Source organism: Brienomyrus brachyistius, chromosome 2 (genome assembly GCF_023856365.1).
Source record: "Brienomyrus brachyistius isolate T26 chromosome 2, BBRACH_0.4, whole genome shotgun sequence".
Taxonomy (NCBI): domain Eukaryota; kingdom Metazoa; phylum Chordata; class Actinopteri; order Osteoglossiformes; family Mormyridae; genus Brienomyrus; species Brienomyrus brachyistius.
This window is the reverse complement of record NC_064534.1, coordinates 27758067-27775623: the sequence shown is the minus strand read 5'-3', so window position 1 is coordinate 27775623 and position 17557 is coordinate 27758067. Positions and strand designations below refer to the sequence as shown.

General features: G+C 40.1%; 1 protein-coding gene across 2 annotated transcripts; it reads left to right on the top strand.

Moving 5' to 3' along the window:
• The first annotated feature begins 270 nt into the window (after nucleotides 1–270).
• hsd17b3 (hydroxysteroid (17-beta) dehydrogenase 3) lies at nucleotides 271–15792 on the top strand. Of its 2 annotated transcripts, none has more exons than XM_049003088.1 (11): nucleotides 271–485; nucleotides 7028–7074; nucleotides 8169–8244; nucleotides 8331–8438; nucleotides 8541–8608; nucleotides 9152–9196; nucleotides 11052–11086; nucleotides 11542–11623; nucleotides 12158–12223; nucleotides 14507–14656; nucleotides 14820–15792. In XM_049003088.1, exons 1-11 carry the CDS (start codon nucleotides 335–337, stop codon nucleotides 14955–14957), a joined length of 966 nt encoding a protein of 321 aa, XP_048859045.1. In that variant the 5' UTR covers nucleotides 271–334; the 3' UTR covers nucleotides 14958–15792. The 2 variants fall into 2 exon arrangements, with proteins under 2 accessions (XP_048859045.1, XP_048859054.1); XM_049003097.1 differs by lacking the exon at nucleotides 271–485 and adding an exon at nucleotides 4539–6740.
• The last annotated feature ends 1765 nt before the right edge of the window (nucleotides 15793–17557 follow it).

Here is a 17557-nt window from a genome sequence, read left to right as displayed (position 1 = left end):
CAGCCGAAGCACGGTAATTAAAAGAAATAAGAATAGAGATATATTTATTTTGCTCGTTATTATTATGTATTAAGTAAAACCTCATTAAGTAATATAAACATACGGTTTAAACTTTAAAGAGACGGCATATATATATATATATATATATATATATATATATATATATATATATATATATATATATATATATATATGCCGTATTTATTTATCCATTTATTTATTTTTGTGGGGAGGTGCCAGCTGAGCGTAATTGGACTCGAAGCTCCTTCTCCTTCACCCTGGGAGTCTGTGCTTGTTCCAAGTGGCAGCCTGAGAGAGTCACAACTGGGTTGCCATGGAGTTTATTGAGCTGCTGTTTGTCTGTGTTGGGGCGTCTGCCGTCCTGTTTTATGGGTTTAAGCTGCTTCGCCTGGTGAAGATGGTTTTCCCAAAGACTTGGTACCCACTACCAAAGTCCTTCTTCAGCTCCATGGGTCAGTGGGCAGGTGAGTTGTCTGAAAATCATGGTGGCGAAGATAGAAAAGGAGAGGTTCATAAAATCAAGTGTTATTTTATGAGTGATTAAATTTGAGGTTATGTTATTTTCTTGTCATATGCATTACATCTTATCAGTAGAGCCCAGTTCTATACTTTCTTGCTGTTCTATACAGTATGGCTTTAAATACATATTAATATCTAAAAATGCGATGGCTTGGTGGATAACACTCACTCTTTCAGGGTTGTGGGTTCGATTCCTGCCCTCGGCTCTGCGTGTGAATAGTTTTCTGGTGATCTTGCATGTATCCTTTGTTGGAATGTATTTGCCTTGTTCGTATGTTACTTAGGACAAAAGTGTCTACTAAGTGAATGCAGATGAATGAATGTAAATCTTTCCACCACTGTGGACCTCTCTGCATTTTGTCTGTAAAATGTATCATTTATGCAATCATGGCATAAAAACACAATAGTGAAATCTTAATCCTTGGTTCAGCTTAAATGAAAATAACAGGACTTGACTATGTGCAGAACACGATCAAAAAAATGAAGACAAAATCAATGCTCTTCACGGACCTTAGACACTTGGTCAGTATGTTTTTGTTCTTTGGATATCTATGTGAAACACAGCTGTCATGTATTTTTTGCACACATTTGTTTATATTGATGGGTATAATCAAGTTTCTGAAAACTACCAAATTAGCCTTGTGGCACCGACAGTCATGTGATTCCTTGGCGCCTGCCCGGAGAGCTGCATGTATCACAGCTCCAAATAGACACAACTCCAAACAGAAACATTTTATACCTTCCCGGAGTCCAGGCTCACAGGGACCTTGGAGCTTCTCAAGACATTTACATCCCTGGTCACCCTATTCCCATATGGAGGTCTGAAGGTGCGGAAACTGTGGAGCACTTTTCCACGCAACTGCAGGTCTACCTGGATGTTTACTGTTTAGTAAATAAGAACATAAGAAATTTACAAACGAGAAGAGGCCATTTGGCCCATCAAGCTCATTTGGGGAAAATATATTCATATGGTCATACATATCTCCATTTTAACACAAAGGTGTTTGCTTTCAGTCATAATAATACTCCAGTTTTAGAAATATTTACACTGGTCACCCATAACGTTAAAACTACTGACCTGGTATTTACCTGAGAGCAGGTGTGGCTCATCAGAAGCCAGGTAGGATTGAAAACCTACTGGACGTTAGCTCTCCAGGACCAGAGTTGGAGACCCCTTACTTACACATTGCTGCAGACAAAGTACAGCCCTTTATGGCAGTGCAGTTCTCCGATGGCAGTGGCCTCTTTCAGCAGAATGATGCACTTTGCCACACTGCAAAGATTGTTCAGGAATGGTTTAAGGAACATTAAAAAGAGTTCAAGGAATTGACTTGGCCTACAAATTTCAAATTACAGATCTCAATCTGGTCTGGCATCTTTGGGACCCGTGTCTTGAAAATGGGAGTTCATTCATGAGCAACACTACCATCTGTGTCATGAAAACGGGGCAAGAAAATCACACTTTATTTACTCGGGTCAAACGCCAGTTCCCAAGCTGCACCCACTCATGTGGCCAGGTGCTCTACCTGTCTGGGCTTTCCTCACCACCTAGCATGCCTCCAGTCTCTAAGGGGTGATCGGACTTGGATCACTAACTCTGAACCACGCAGTTGGGGCCACTAAGTAGGACTCAAAACCGGAGCCAAATCAGAAAGTCAAAACAACAAAATAGAACACTAGAATTGAGTAGGTCGAATGAGACTTCAAGACTGGAGGATGACACATTAACCAGGAGCATTAATTCAATCAGTGCAGGTGCAGATGATTTTCCACTGAACTCATCCATAGATGGGTGTGGCCGTGAGGAATGATCACACTGGTGGCAAGTAAATAGTGAACTAACTGCACAGGATGTGATAATCTGCTGATAATAATTACAAACATCTTGCCAAGCATTTACTGTACTGACTGCAATATCCCCACTGTCTCTTCATCTCTATCAAAATATTTCATTTTTCAAGGGCAAACTTGGGCGAACCCAAGAATTCTATACTTCATGTTACCCTTACGTGAGTAATTTAGTATATCTTGCAACCTATTATTATTTACTGATTGGTAAAAATTCAAACTATCCAAAGATTTTTTTGACAACACACTTCCAAGAAGCACATTATGGATACAGGAGTCTACAGAGTTACATAATTAACGATGTGAACTGCGGGCTCTGATGCATGTTCTGTTTGATGTTGTGCTCTCCTTTCTGATGATCGCAAACCTGAAACACTAAACCTGCTAAATGAATAGCTGCACATAACTAAGCCATGTGTATTCTGCATATACTCTGCACGCAATATGGCACAATGTGGTTACTGCATGACCGCCTGCACGCGGATGTTTCTCATTAGATAGAACCAAACTTATGTGTTTAGCCAGCTTTTACTGCTTGAGAGAGCAGAGATCTGTGTCTGTCTGTTTGCTTGGATAAAACTTCTTTTTATTCTTTAGATATACAGTTTTAAGCTGCACTTTACATATATGAAATGTGATATGTTTTGTTATTGTTGTCAGATGCACTTCTTCTCAGTTATTGGACATCCATCCAGTGGCCTTCTCGTCATACGTGTTTCTTAGATATGTACGTTTTATTTATTTGGCCCACAAATCAGTTTTGCTCAAGGCCCCAATGGTGAAATCACTCTGCCTGCCGGAAAATTGTTCCGGTGACCTTCCAGTATAAAGCACGTATCCAAACCTGCAGAGCCACAGAACCGAACAATGAACAAAATTGGGGGAATGTGTGTGTGTGTGTGTGTGTGTGTGTGTGTGTGTGTGTGTGTGTGTGTGTGTGTGTGTGTGTGTGTGTGTGTGTGTGTGTGTGTGTGGTGTGGGTGGTTATTGAGGAAAATTATTAAAGAGTGGAGGCCCATATTATATTTAAACCTTGAAGGTTTTATCGTAGCAGATCTTGATGTGAAATCTTACAGAATAGACTGCAAGATGCAGGATGTTTTGTCCTGAGCGATGGAAAGGCATGTCCTGCTTTCATAGCTTGAAATCACAGTATTACTCTCCTCTTTGACTGTTAATGTGCCTTGCTGAAGTGGTGCTTTGCTACTAGTAGTTGTGCAGGAAAACAGAAGCTAAGGTTTTTGCTGGGACTACACCATGCTAATGAACACATCAGCTACTCACCTTGACTTCCCGTGAGAGAGGGATAGAGTATCTTCACCTTCCCGTCCCTTTTCTGTTTATTCCACGTTTGTGCGTGTTTATAGTTGCTGTAATGTCTTATCTGTCTATTGACTACAGGGTTGAGCAAAAGCCAATAAAGGAGAAAGTGAGAAGCAGTGTTTTATTGAATAATACACCTACTCACAAGTGCGATTTAAATACAGGACAAGTACAGATGAGTACAGTTCAGTGTCAGAAAAGCCAAATTACTTTATCTGCTTTGATTTAAGGTGAGGAGTTCAGACGAATGCCAACATGTGACTGAGCTGAATAAATAACTGTTCCAGCTTTTTAAAGGAAATAGCCAAGGGTCAAAACAACAGCTATGGCTTTATATTGACTCCGTTGCTGTATTGTCTAGATATTTCTGCATATAACTGTATTGCACCATAAAGTGGGGAATATCCATTGAAATTTCAGTCATGCCTCATGTTCAATACTGGCAAACTGTTTGTAATTATGCAAATACCTGATGGCATCATTGTAGCTAACCAAAGTAATTTCGGTCTGTTTTCCTGAATGAGGCTGTAGAATGATGAACTCCCCCTCGTGAATGAAAGACTACCTTTATTCGTTGTGATTGGTCTTCAGCTCTGTAACTCTGTTACTAGCATTTATAGGCAGATTATTACTTTATACCATTTGCATTTAACCTTTTGAAAAACAGTATCCTCATTTAATTGTAATGTCCATCCATCGATCTTCATTAGCTTATACCAGTCGGCACTGGGTGCTAGGCTGGGATACACTCTGGGTGAAACGTCAGTTCATTGCATGGCACATGCACACACTCACATGCACAGTGATGCTCTATGGTCAATTTATAGTAATTTAAAAAATATTTTAAATGTTGTTTAGCTTTGTTTTGCGCATTTCTGTGAGGTTTTGGGTTGGACGGGCGAGCAGGAAGCGGGGAAAGACCAGGCAGGCAAGCAGGGAATTCGGGGTTTATTAAGGATCGGTACGGAAGAGACAAGGCAGACGGCGACAAACTCAGAGCTACTAACATTACTAACATTAATGACAAGTCTGGGGAAGACGGCCTCTGACGCGGACTAAATACAAAAGACAAGACGAAAATAACAAGAAACAGCTGGACATGATCAGGGAAGCACACGTGGATGATCAGGGGGTGTGGCACACGAGGACCGGATGAGCCGGGCATTACAATTTCTGTATGGTCAGCCAATTATTTAACATACAACAGCATCTAAATATTAATATTTGTGTATATAAACATCATGTATTAAAACAGTTCACTGTCAGTTATTTAAAAATATAAAATAACTTTAATTGTGTTTTACAATTAAAAAAGTATTATCCAAAAGGCATGTCTTATGGCTTCTAGTGCAGGTTGTTCCCCATCTCATACCTTGCTTCCTGGGATAGCTTCAAGGTTTACCGCTACCCTGCATTGGATAAGCACTGGATAAGCACTGGAAAAACACTGGATAAACACTTCCCTCTATCTTCATTAAGGCCATCTCCACTCTCATCCATAAATGAAATCCCTTCTACCGTTCATCCCCATGTCAACTGACTATGTACACCTTCCCGACAGGAACAAATCTTACAGAGTTACTCTGGGGGGGGAAACATGACATTTTCTACTCACAGAAACAGATGTTAACCTTGTGTTAAAGGGACAATATTTTTCTTATACTAAAACTTTAGTACACTGTAAAAAAATGCTATTTGGACTGCTGGCATGTCAAGAACACACTGAAGCCAAATTCTAAGATCTTTATTTTGTTTGGTAAGAAAACCAGACATGAGCCGTGTGAAAATGAAGGATCTACCAAATATGCTTGATATTATCAAAGCTAATGCTGAAAACCAGAAAACACACAGTTCATGTAACGAATGAACAGCCAAAGCTTTAGTATCACTCAAATCTAAAAACGTTGATGAAGGAAAGTGGCTTAATATGAAAGGTGCAAATTGAGCAGAACATTACAGATCACCGAAGGACATAAGCCTTTGACATGCCTAATTTTTATGGAAAAGTGTTAAATTGTATAATCCAAGTGGTGCATCATCAGCTTGACATGATTAAAAAAAGGTAAAACCCGGATGTAGGTGAATCCAAGTTAAAGAAGTGTGAGCAAATGTTAGGCAAGGAGTTCGCTTTTTATATTACTATATAGCGCGTGTAATTTTCCAGGCACTTTTGGAAAAAGATTAGTCTTCACTGCTTGGACTTAAACTAGAGTTCACAGGATGGGAGGAAACCAGACTGATGCTAATTCAAGAAATACCCACATAAAGACTTCTGTGTAAAATGCAGGTTTTGTTTTTTTTTTTAACCACATCAACTTCCTTTCAAGACACACAATCATCAGGGTCCATGGTTTACTTGGGGAGCTCAGTCTGTTCATTGTTGAAAGCATCCATGCCTGAATATGAACATAATACATTCATTTAGCAGATGGACTGCAATCAGTGCAATGCTTGGTTCTGACTCAATGCTTCAATGTAGTTCTCAGTCAATGCATCCTTCATCCGTAACAGCTCATGAAGAACATGTTTACAAATACGGTTCCACACCTGATACATGAAACACTGCATTGATTAGCAAACTGAAGTTAAAATCAGAAGCAATGGGTATACAGGTTGCATACTGTTGTGCTGCTAAGTTAAAATAAGGTAAGGCCTGTGTAATGTGTACCTACATGAAATGTTTACAAGTTTGGACTTATTGGCCACCCAAGTGGCACCTGATCGATGTAACTGCAAATTAAATAGTGCAGATAAAAGGTCTGTTGCCCCAGGAACAGACTGAAAGTTCCAGGCATGGCCGGTGAATGAACTAGCAAGGGAGGCAGGATTGATCCTGGAGATGGGCACCGTGCCACAACCTGTTTACTTTGTTGCTGTCCTTGTCATTTCTTTATCAGAAGCATGGCACAGACAGTGTGTGCAGGAACATCACATCTCATCACTGAAGTGATAGCTTGGTAGAGGCCAGACAAACAAAGGACCTCAGTCTGATTGCCCGATGGAAAAAACCTTCCACGCTCCATACACAGGTTCCAAGAATGCCTTAGAGCCGCCTCAGAGTACCACCCCAGTTCAAAATGACCACAGGGCACGTGTACATAAATATCACTTCATTGATAAATACTATATATCATTCTATTTCAATCTAAGTATATTGTATGTAAGTCATGTGCAAACAATGCGCAGAGAATCCTGCCTTTCCATTTTCATGTGTATTAGCTATGTATGAGGTGAGGTTCTTCTGTATAAATCTGTTGTTTCTCCCATGTGATCACCGATCACTGAGCCTGCCTTTGCTGTTTCTCTTGGGTTACAGTAATCACTGGGGCATCAGATGGGATTGGGAAAGCATACGCATTTGAGGTAAAGTTCGTCTCGATGGAACATATGACTTTCAGCCTGCAGCGGTACAGGTCATCTATATGGGGTATAGCTACTGGTTGGGCGCACAGTGGTACACCTATATTGTAGTGGTAGACCCAACTTTTGCTTCCAGAACTGCCATTGTGAATGCTGTTGTTATGCTCCTTAACTATGTTCTGTTTATTGCAACATTCGGCACCACTTTACTATAAGGCTCCCTTCTGCCACTTGTAAATGGTAGTAACTCATTAGTAAAAAGAAAACAGTGTTATAACGTGTAAAATGTCTATTAATAATTTATGCTATGGGCTGGCCCCCCATCCTGGGTTGTTCCCTGCCTCATGCCCATTGCTTCCGGGATAGACTCCAGACCCCCCCAAACCCAGTAGGATAAGCGGTTTGGAAAATGGATGGATGGATGGATATTAATAATTTACAAAGTTTTACAACCTAATTAATGACCAGATTATAAAGCATTCATAAACCCTTTATAGGTAGCCTTATTGTAAAGTGGCACCCAACATTTTTTAACTGTAGATACTGCGATTTGTGAAAATCCTGGAAAGGTTGCAGATTCTGAAAACAATCAAAACTGAGGTGTGTAAAGATGTGTGTAATACTTTAAGCTTACTGAGTTTGGGAATCCATTGCAATAAATGTCAGTGTAGTTGCACATTTGTTTTTACAAACTTTATTATGTTCTAAGTCATGGTAAATTTAAAGTTCAAAGTTTCGATTTGAAAGCCTGAACTCCTGCACTGGGTCACCCCACCCCCCCTGAATTGCTGTGCTCACACTTGGGGTCAGGGGGCATTAACAAAGAGCGTATGGTGAAAGAATTAATGAGCCTGCCCAGTAATGGGCAGAAGCAAACTGTGAATGCAACGTGAATGCAAACTCTGGTTGAGAGCCGCAGCACAAAGAAAAGTCCTCTTCCCTGACTGTTCCCAGGAAGCACCTCTCCTGAAGAGCACACAGAAAGAATAAATCACAGGAGTAGAGCACTTTTGGGCCTTGTAACCGCTGGTCATGTTTGGTATCGTGCAAAAACAACCGATCGCTCTTGATTTGTGTTCTTTGTCTGTCCGCTACAGCTTGCAAAGCATGGGATGGATCTGGTCATCATAAGCCGAACTCAGAGGAAGCTTGAGAAGGCTGCAAGGGAAATAGGTACAATGGACATGCAGCATCAGCTGTATCAGACAGCTGTGCTCTCACTGTTATATGTGACATGAGCTTTAATGTTTTCTTCATAGGAGCAAGAACTGGGAAACAAGTGAAAGTGATTGCTGCCGACTTTACCAAGGATGACATATACGAACATATAGAGAAGAATCTGGGTGGTTTAGAGGTTGGTGTGCTAGGTACGTTAGTACTGCATATATTTTCACACACTGAAATATTCTCTTGGCACCCCCCCCCCTCCCCGAGGAAAAAGCTCATACCTGAATGTCATGCATCTGCAGTGAACAATGTGGGGATGCTGTTGTGCAGGCAGCCTCATCGGTTCCTGGACATCGAGCAGCTAGATCAGGTGAGTACTCTTTAGCTTGTGGGGACATTTTTCAGGTCCCTGCAGTATGAAGCTCAATAAGCTCAGTAAAAATCTATGAATGCAATCAAAAAAGTGCCAAATGTCTTGTATTTTGTTTGGCTACTTATGGTTAAGGGTAGGGCTAGGTGGGGGTTAAGGTTGTCGAAGTAAGGATTACGATTTTGCCCACAGAAATGAATGGAGAGTCCCCACAAAGATATGAGTACAGGTCTGTGTGTCCATGTGTATGGATTTGGTTTATATTACATTGTGGGGACCAAATGTCCCCCACAATGTAATAAAAATCTGATTTTTTGACGTTGTGGGGACAATTTTTCAGGTCCCCACAAAGATCTATGCTGGGTGCTGGGATTGGAGTTTTCCCCATAAAAATGAATGGAGAGTCCCCACAAAGATATAATTACAAACCTGTGTGTGTGTGTCTGTGTGTGTGTCTGTGTGTGTGTGTCTCTGTGTGTGTGTGCATGTTGCAAAAAGATCAGGGAAAAATGTTAATTTGACAATAAAATGTTATGGTTCCAGAAAATTCCAGATCTGATCAACTGTAATATAAAGGCATTAATGAAGGTGAGTATTTATCATACGACGATAATGAATGGACTGTATTTTTGACAGAACTGTGTAAAAAAAACCCATCTGTGGTTATGATTGAGCTCCTCAAACATAGTGGGTGTTGTACTGAAGGGCAGTGCTGTATAAAAGCTCCCATTCGACTATCCTACTGGTCACTGGTCATCCATCCTGCCCCTCCAGTCAGCCATAAAACATTGTCAGAAGCTTTGCAGAATTTCTGCAGTCTTTTGGCAAAAAGCACATCATGCTCCACTGGGTGACTTAATGAGTCCATCTAAGCAAAATTATCATTTGCGCTTCCAGTGAGTTTATATAATTATTCATTATCTACCACTGATAATAATTAGTTAGAACTTACTGTTATGCACCCAACGGTAATGAGCATATAACTGCCAATGGATTATTATGGATTATTAACAGAATGACTAGAATTTACATAAATGAGACTTAAGATATTTATCTGAATAATTACTGAACAAATCAACAGGCAGACATTAAAAGGCATATGGTTATGAGATGGTGCAATATAAATCGAATAAGGGATGTGTATGAAGAGACAGACTCAAGGAGAAGGAGCAAGTGTATGGTGTGGAGATAAAGAGGGTGGGAGGTGATTGGGCAAGAGGAAGGACATCCATCTTGCAAATGATGCAGGGCTGCAGGCCAACTGTTCACTGCTTTATATCATTTTTAGATTTAAATTTTATCGCTATGGTTGCTGGTAAAGTATTAACCCCGCAGCCCTTGGGAGCACTTTAGGTATTGAGAAACTGTAGCCTGAAGAAGTGTAGTATGAGCACCATGTTATCTCATGAGGCACAGAACTTCTCCTTCATTTGCACACTTATGTCATCCGCCTCAGGTCTGCCTTAGTCATCCACTCTCTGGGTTTTTCCATAACAACCTGCATATAAAAATACTATCAAGCATGAGAATGTTTTCATATATCCTACACCAGACTTGTTAGAAATAAGACCTCTAAGGTAGAAGGGGAGGAAAAAGTCATTTGTGATCCTTCTCGATGGCCATTTCTAACAACGCATTCGCGCACGTTTCTGACAGGCATGAGAAGCTACATCTAGTTGCCAAACTTCGCGAAACAATCTGGAAAAGAAGTGTGTGGTGCAGTGTATTAGGACTCGTGATCGGAAGGTCGTTGGTTCAAATCTCATTGTCGGCAGAGGGACGTCACTGTTGGGCCCTTGAGTAAGGCCCTTAACCCTAAATTCTCCAGGAACTGGCTGACCCTGTTTGCTCAGCTGTATGTTGAAAGCATCTGTTAAATATGTAAATGAAATGAAAATCCAGATTTTGTAAAACACTTAGCTAGTCCATTTCCTGCAATGTATTATATCAGGAATGCTGTATTTTTCTCAAATACGTCTGGTGTTTTGTTCTACCATTATTTGCCAAATATATCTAGAACATAATGTAACAGACACACGCACATATATTTTCCCACTCTTCCATTTTTAATAACGGATTATCCACACGGCTTTTCTGAGCCTGTCTCTGGAAGCATATAGTATGAGGCAACAACGCAGTTAGAAATGCTGCCAAAACACTGGGTTATATTCATGCACAAAAACTTACTCACATTGCCACACATTAATGAGGCACCGGCTGTTGGAAGAGCATCACAGGATCATGGCTGATTCGCTTGCCAAAGTGCTCAGGTTGTGCATGTATGTAGCTGGAACTAAACACACTGTCGACATTCTGCTACAGTCATCAGTCTACATTATCAGCTCTTTAACGAATGAAACAAATCTTTAAATCTTTGCTTGCAAAAGTAACTGGGATCACAAGGTAACCTGACACTCAGTTTCATTTTCATTGCTCTTCACAGATGTGCAGGATAATCTTACCTGCTATGGTGAAAAGGTAAATCTTTATTATTTCTACCACTTATCATCCAGCCATGTACACAGTGCAGGGTTACACTGAGTCTGGGAACTATACCAAGAGGCACAGAATGGATGTCATCATAGGAGACACATGCAGGCATTACAGAGACAGTAATCAGCCTGCATGTCTTTGGACTCTGGAAGGAAATCCTCAGAAAATGTGGAGAATGTTAAAGTCCCCAGCACACACAGAAACACATATGCAGTGGAGGGATTCAAACCCAGGAGGTATGGAGCTGCAGTGCAGCACACCAGCTCCCCACACTGTCCATCTCGCAGTCAAGCAATATCAAAATGATGAGGGACACTCAGAGCTATTCATTGTCATTACAGCATCCCATTGCATAATCGATCATTTTATTCACAGCAAACTCAACACGTTTCTGCTTTACGCATTTAAAATGTCTGTCTTTCTCCATTGCTTTTTGAAAGGAAGAAGGGGCTGATCCTGAATGTTTCGTCGGGTGTGGCTTGTTCGCCCTGGCCCATGTACTCCCTCTATGCGGCTTCCAAGGCTGGTATCACAGCACAGGACCAACACCACGCATCCATCCTGTTAACTGTTCAAAACTAAGCTCTAAAGGATCATTTATGCAGCTCTCTTCCCATATACAGTACATATGGTGACCAGGTAATCCATGTCAGAAAGGACACTGAGCCAGGACAGGATTTGTAAACTACCATTTTGATTAAAAAGACCTGGATTTGACTTTAGCACTCAGTTCTGGCCGCATGCTGACTGGTGAGTCTCCTATAATCATGCATGTGTCACTAATTCTAATGCGAAACAGTGAGATGAGTCAAGGAAACTAACCAGTCAAAGCACAGGAAGAACTGGAGTATTTAGCTAAGCACAGGAGTCTTTCAGTTTTAAAGTAGTTTGTAAAACCTGAAGTGGCTCAAAGTGTGCTCCCTGACATGGATTATCTGCTACCCCACCAATATGGATATGTTTGTATCTGTGTATGTATGTGCATGTTAGTTATTTTTCTAACAAGGAAATATTTTCAAATGTTGATTAACCTCACTAACTATCATTTTCGCCCAGGTGTTTGTTCAGAGATTTTCTCGATGCCTCCAAGCCGAGTATAAAGCAAACGGGATCATAATCCAGGTACGCAGATGACTGAATCGCTGGTATCTCCAGCAGAAGCAAGCATGACTGCTTCGAAAGAAACAAACTTCATCAGATATGATAGCATGATTTAAAACATGTCTTAAAACTATCTGCAGCAGCATTATGCATGAACTTCGAACATCTACTTTCATTTTAATTTGCTTTTCGCTTTAAAAAAAATTGATTTCCTTAAATATGTTCAATAGTATTTGTTTTGATAGGACTACTTATTATTTACTTATTTGTTATTTATAATGATGCAGACGATTACACAGACGATGAGCCTGTGCTCCACACAGGTTTCCATGACACAGGAGAAGTTGGGTGCTCACAGTTACTAATAAACACATGCTAACTTTGCGTGGTGCAGACAGAAATCACTGTGTTCTGCGTAGTGCACAGTGTAACCTAAACTTTTGAAGGCAAAATGCCTGCGTGTGTCATATAATGTGTACAGGCATATAACATGCTCTCATTATTTTTAATATCTCTAAAGGTTGCAGGTCTGCCCCCAGTTCAAACCCCCACACAGTTCACAGTTTTTGGTGGCAAGATGATGGATGAACCGTTGGGTTTGAACAACCTTCTGCACTTTCTGTTTTTATTCCACATGTTACAAAGCTGACACACTGCCAAGGGCAAGGACATCCCTAGTTATTTATTGTTGACCTTCATGTTTTATATTGTTCACGTGCGTTTGTTGAATTCATTCAGTCCATTCTGTTCTGTTGAATTCATGTATCAGACCTATGTAGGACACTGCTGACAGATCTTATACAGCTAACGTCTTTGTCAGCATGAATGGCTCTTAATTGTCGCCTAATCCCCTGGTCTGAGGCCATCTGATTGGCCGGGCAAGTACATTTCAGAGAAATTCGAAATTGAAACTGGTATGATGAACAGACAATAATGGGGCAGAGTGGAAAGAAAAAATACAGTATTACACACATGCAGTGTTTTCTATAGCTATTATTTCCCAAGAATAAAAGAAGGTTTTGTTTTGAACATTCTACCTTGAAAGTGTAACAGGAATGATTGAATGTGGCATATTTTCAGGAGAAAATTGCTGTTATCAGCCTACCACTTAGTATATGGCCTTATTTAATGGAAACCCTGTTAGGTATTCTTCACTCCTCCTGCAAAGGTGATGTGAGGTTTTTGCTTTTATCAATACACAGCAATTTTGTAATATTGTCAATTGCTGCTATATTTCTTAATTACCACTTACTAAAGAATACTAACCTGGATTCTTTTATGCTATGTAATCTTATGCTACCATTTATTATCAGATTTCAGTTTTAAAATAGCCACCTTGCAAACCAAAATATATTTTAAATTGAGTTCTCTTCAGACTGATTTGGCACCTACATTTGACAGATTTTTATAGGCAGTTGATGCAGGACGTGCTGTATTTAGCTAAATGGCTAAGTTCAATAATGTGCTAAAACACTGCCTAGTATTGATAGGGGATTCAGTGGGTTCGGGTGCTGCACCTATGATCAGTCTAGGGCTCGGTAGGATGATGTCATCGTTGGGTCCCAGTCTCTCCGGGGACTAGCTGATTCTACCTTCTCTGTTATATTTTGCTTTGGGTAAAAGTGCCTTCTAAAATGTAATAAATGAAAATGGAAACCGGGAGAAGACCCTCTTCACTAGAATACAGTTTTGCCAGAATGTTTGCTGTATTCTAATAATTAAATTTAAATAAAGGGAAAGGTGGTTTGGAGTGATGAAACTCCCAACATGCTGCAATCCTGTAAACTATAAAATACGGGATATACAAATATATCAAGGCAAATATAATATTTTTATTGGAAACGTATAACCATAAACTCCAATCTTACCCTTTAATGCAAAAACTACATATGAACTTCACATGACAGAGCGTTTCTATGGTGTGAACATGGAGTACCACCTTGGCCAGTCTGGCCAAATCAACTGAAACCTATATTCCTTTCATAGATCATCTGCCTATGGCTTGTTCCAGAGTTCTTGACACACTCCAAATACTGCTTGAAATCATCCTCTTTTATGACAAAGGATATGTTTCATGATTCTGTATTATTGTAGATCTGTGTATGACTGTATGTGACCACAATACTTTTAATTGTAATTAAATGTTAGAGATTCAACATTAATGTTTTTTAGAGACTCTAAAAAAAAGTTGATACGTGGAATCCTGCAGGTACCTCTCCTTGGTCCATTGCTTTTTCTGTATTTGTCTGTCTCCTAAATAAGCATACCAAAGATAATATTTGTTTTGTTTTTTTTCACACACAGGCTGTCACCCCCTTTGGAATATCTACGTCAATGACGGGTTATCAGGACCCCAACTTCATCACATTTACAGCTGAAGACTTTGTAAGAACATCCCTGCAGTACGTGACAGCAGGAGACCAAACATATGGCAGCGTCTCCCATCAACTCCTGGTAAAGTCACCATCCCTATAGTTTTTAGCTGACCTATCAGTGCATGAGAAGGGGGCTTCCATAGGCAAATTTGCATATTTCAAGTGCCGGCCTTGAATAGAACAACAGCATTTTGTATGTTTGTTGTGTCAATGTTGAAGTACAACTATTGTTGTTCCCACAGGGGTCAGCCATTCAGAACATTCCAAAAAGTATCTTGCATAGTGATGTCCTGCTGGATAGCATGGTGGAATATGTGAACAAAAAAATTTCTATTCAGAAAAAGAATGAATGCTCCAAAACATCAGAACTTGCAAAATGAGACTTAACCTTGGTGTCACAATAGACCCAAACTTTTGCCCAGAAATGCCACTGTAACATTCCTAAAGGCATATTTAATGTATTTTATGTTAAACGTAGTCTCATTTCAGTTTTCATTTTTGTTATTTAAGTGACTTGTTTGTAATCACTTCTGCTAAATAAAGTGTATGTATGTTTGTATGTATGTATTTACAGACACACACACATATACACACATGGTTCATGATTTCAGATAGTCAGCTGTTAGAAATTTGATTTATTTTAAATTATTCCCTCTTTGTCACAATGTTTCCTTCAATGCAGCTATAAATAGTTCATGTTCATGTAACACATAATAACACCTGTGTAGTAATTAAGCCATTGGACACCACCAGTGTTGTTTCACTCACACAGATCAATGTCAAGGTTTATACATCAGAATTTTACCTAACTTTCACAACCATCCATCCATGTTTCCACTGATGTACTTATCTAACTGTATATCTTTCTGCATCTACCCATATGAATTCAGGACAAAACCAGAATACACGGAGAATAGCAGGGAGAGTGTGCAAACTCCACAAGCACAGAGGGGTGTGATTCAAATAGGAATCCTGGAGTGTGAAGCACCTCCCTTTTTTTACATCACGAATCAGGCATGTCACCAGTAAAATGAAAGGGTTGCGACACACAGTAGAATTTTACCACTGCTGAACAGTAGAATGATAGATTTCCTGGACATTCCAAGAACTTGGTCAATGCCTGGCTTAATATATCAAGGAAATTATCTTTTTTTATTTAATGTTTCAAATTATCTGCATTTGTACATTTTCCAAATAAAACAAACAAATCATTTCTTTAAGTGTAATTATTCATTATTAATGTTTAACTCTTACATATCTACAGAACTGAATATGACCTGAAAATGGCCCCCACCTCAAAAAAAAAACAGGTTTTTATTACATTATAGGGGGCATTTGGTCCACACATACGCACGCACACACACACACACAGACACACACACGCACACACACACAGACACACGCACACACACACAGACACACACACAGGCACACACACGCACACACACACACACACAGACACACACACGCACACACACACAGACACACACACAGGCACACACACGCACACACACACACACACACACACAGAGGGGTGAGATTCAAATGGCAGTCCTGGAGGTGTGAAGTAAAAGTACAGCTTGATCCCTCTCTGGTTGCTTTTTAGCTTAAAGATGTTTAAAGCCATATTTTATTACAGAAACCCCTGTCATACATTTACCTGATAAAATTGTCAAAGGTTCAGCAAATAAGGTTATTCTTCTTGTTCCTGAAGAGCGTTTAGTTCACCTAAGTTAATATTTTTGGGAAACCAAAGGATTTGACACCCCCCCCCCCCACCCTGCCAACCCCCACCCCATGGACGAGTAAGGCTATACTGTTACGGAATGAGTCACTGTACTACCCTTCATTTTCAAAATATGATATTAAAATTAACAATGTTATAATAGCAATCATTTTTTAAAGTAATAAGGCCCTTTGCTTTCCATTGTGATGGAAAGCCTTCAGCCATGACTGTATTCTCAGATGAAGGAAGGTCTTTTGTGACTCACTGCTTAAGTCACCAGTTGGCATGCTGTTTTGCCTGTGGAAGTAAATGCAGCAATTGTTGTGGATCACCAGGACGTTTGCTAAGGACGTCTGTGTCCAAAGCCCCACCCCCTCCTTCCTGGCTGGAGATGCCCACAGAACCCTGCTGGGCTCCGCTTGCTGGTATTCACATAAATAATCTTCTGACCCAAACTGAGGGGGTCTCCAGCTGTACCAGACAATGTGCCTACAGAAGCCAGGCACATTTTACAAACTACCCAAAGAATGAAGCCAAAGGTCAATCTTATGAAAGGCAAAGAGAAGACATCAAAATAAAAGTTATCATAGGCAAAAGAAATCAAATGACATCATCACATTACAGAAAACAGATTTATAAATAATCTGTAAATACAGTGGGCTGTACCTCAGCTGACAGATGTATGCATTACTATTTAGTATCAGGAAGGAGGGCCCCTCCTTTTGCAGTCTTTGGCAATTCAAGTTAGAAAATTAACATCAATATGTGGAAGGCCATATTCCGAATTTGGTAACCAAGCCAACAAGAATGGTTAGAAAAGTTTGGGTTACAGAAGTTTATTTACAAATTTCTCCTTTTTTGGAGAAATAAGAGTGGGTTTGGACCGGACTGAGTAGGCAAAACAGAAAACCAAGTAAACATAGTGATCATTTCACCAGCAAAACAAACAAAGTTTCCCAGCACGGGACTGAAGAATCTAATCCATGCAGTTACAGCAAAAGACAAATACAAGCACAACTATTTATAATTCTTGTGGGGAATCAGGGGCAGGTGGGACTTTTCAGTGACGATTATGACATTTATGAGATTCCCTAGCTGGAAGCACACATTGCAGATTGAAGGCATCCTTTAGCTTTCTACAAATGTAAACCTGTCCAGATGTAGATAAAAGAGTGAAAGGCAGCTAATCAGGCCGTGGTGCTTTTCCATTGCTCAGAGTCCCGGGTTTTCAACTCCTTACGCCAGCTTATGCAT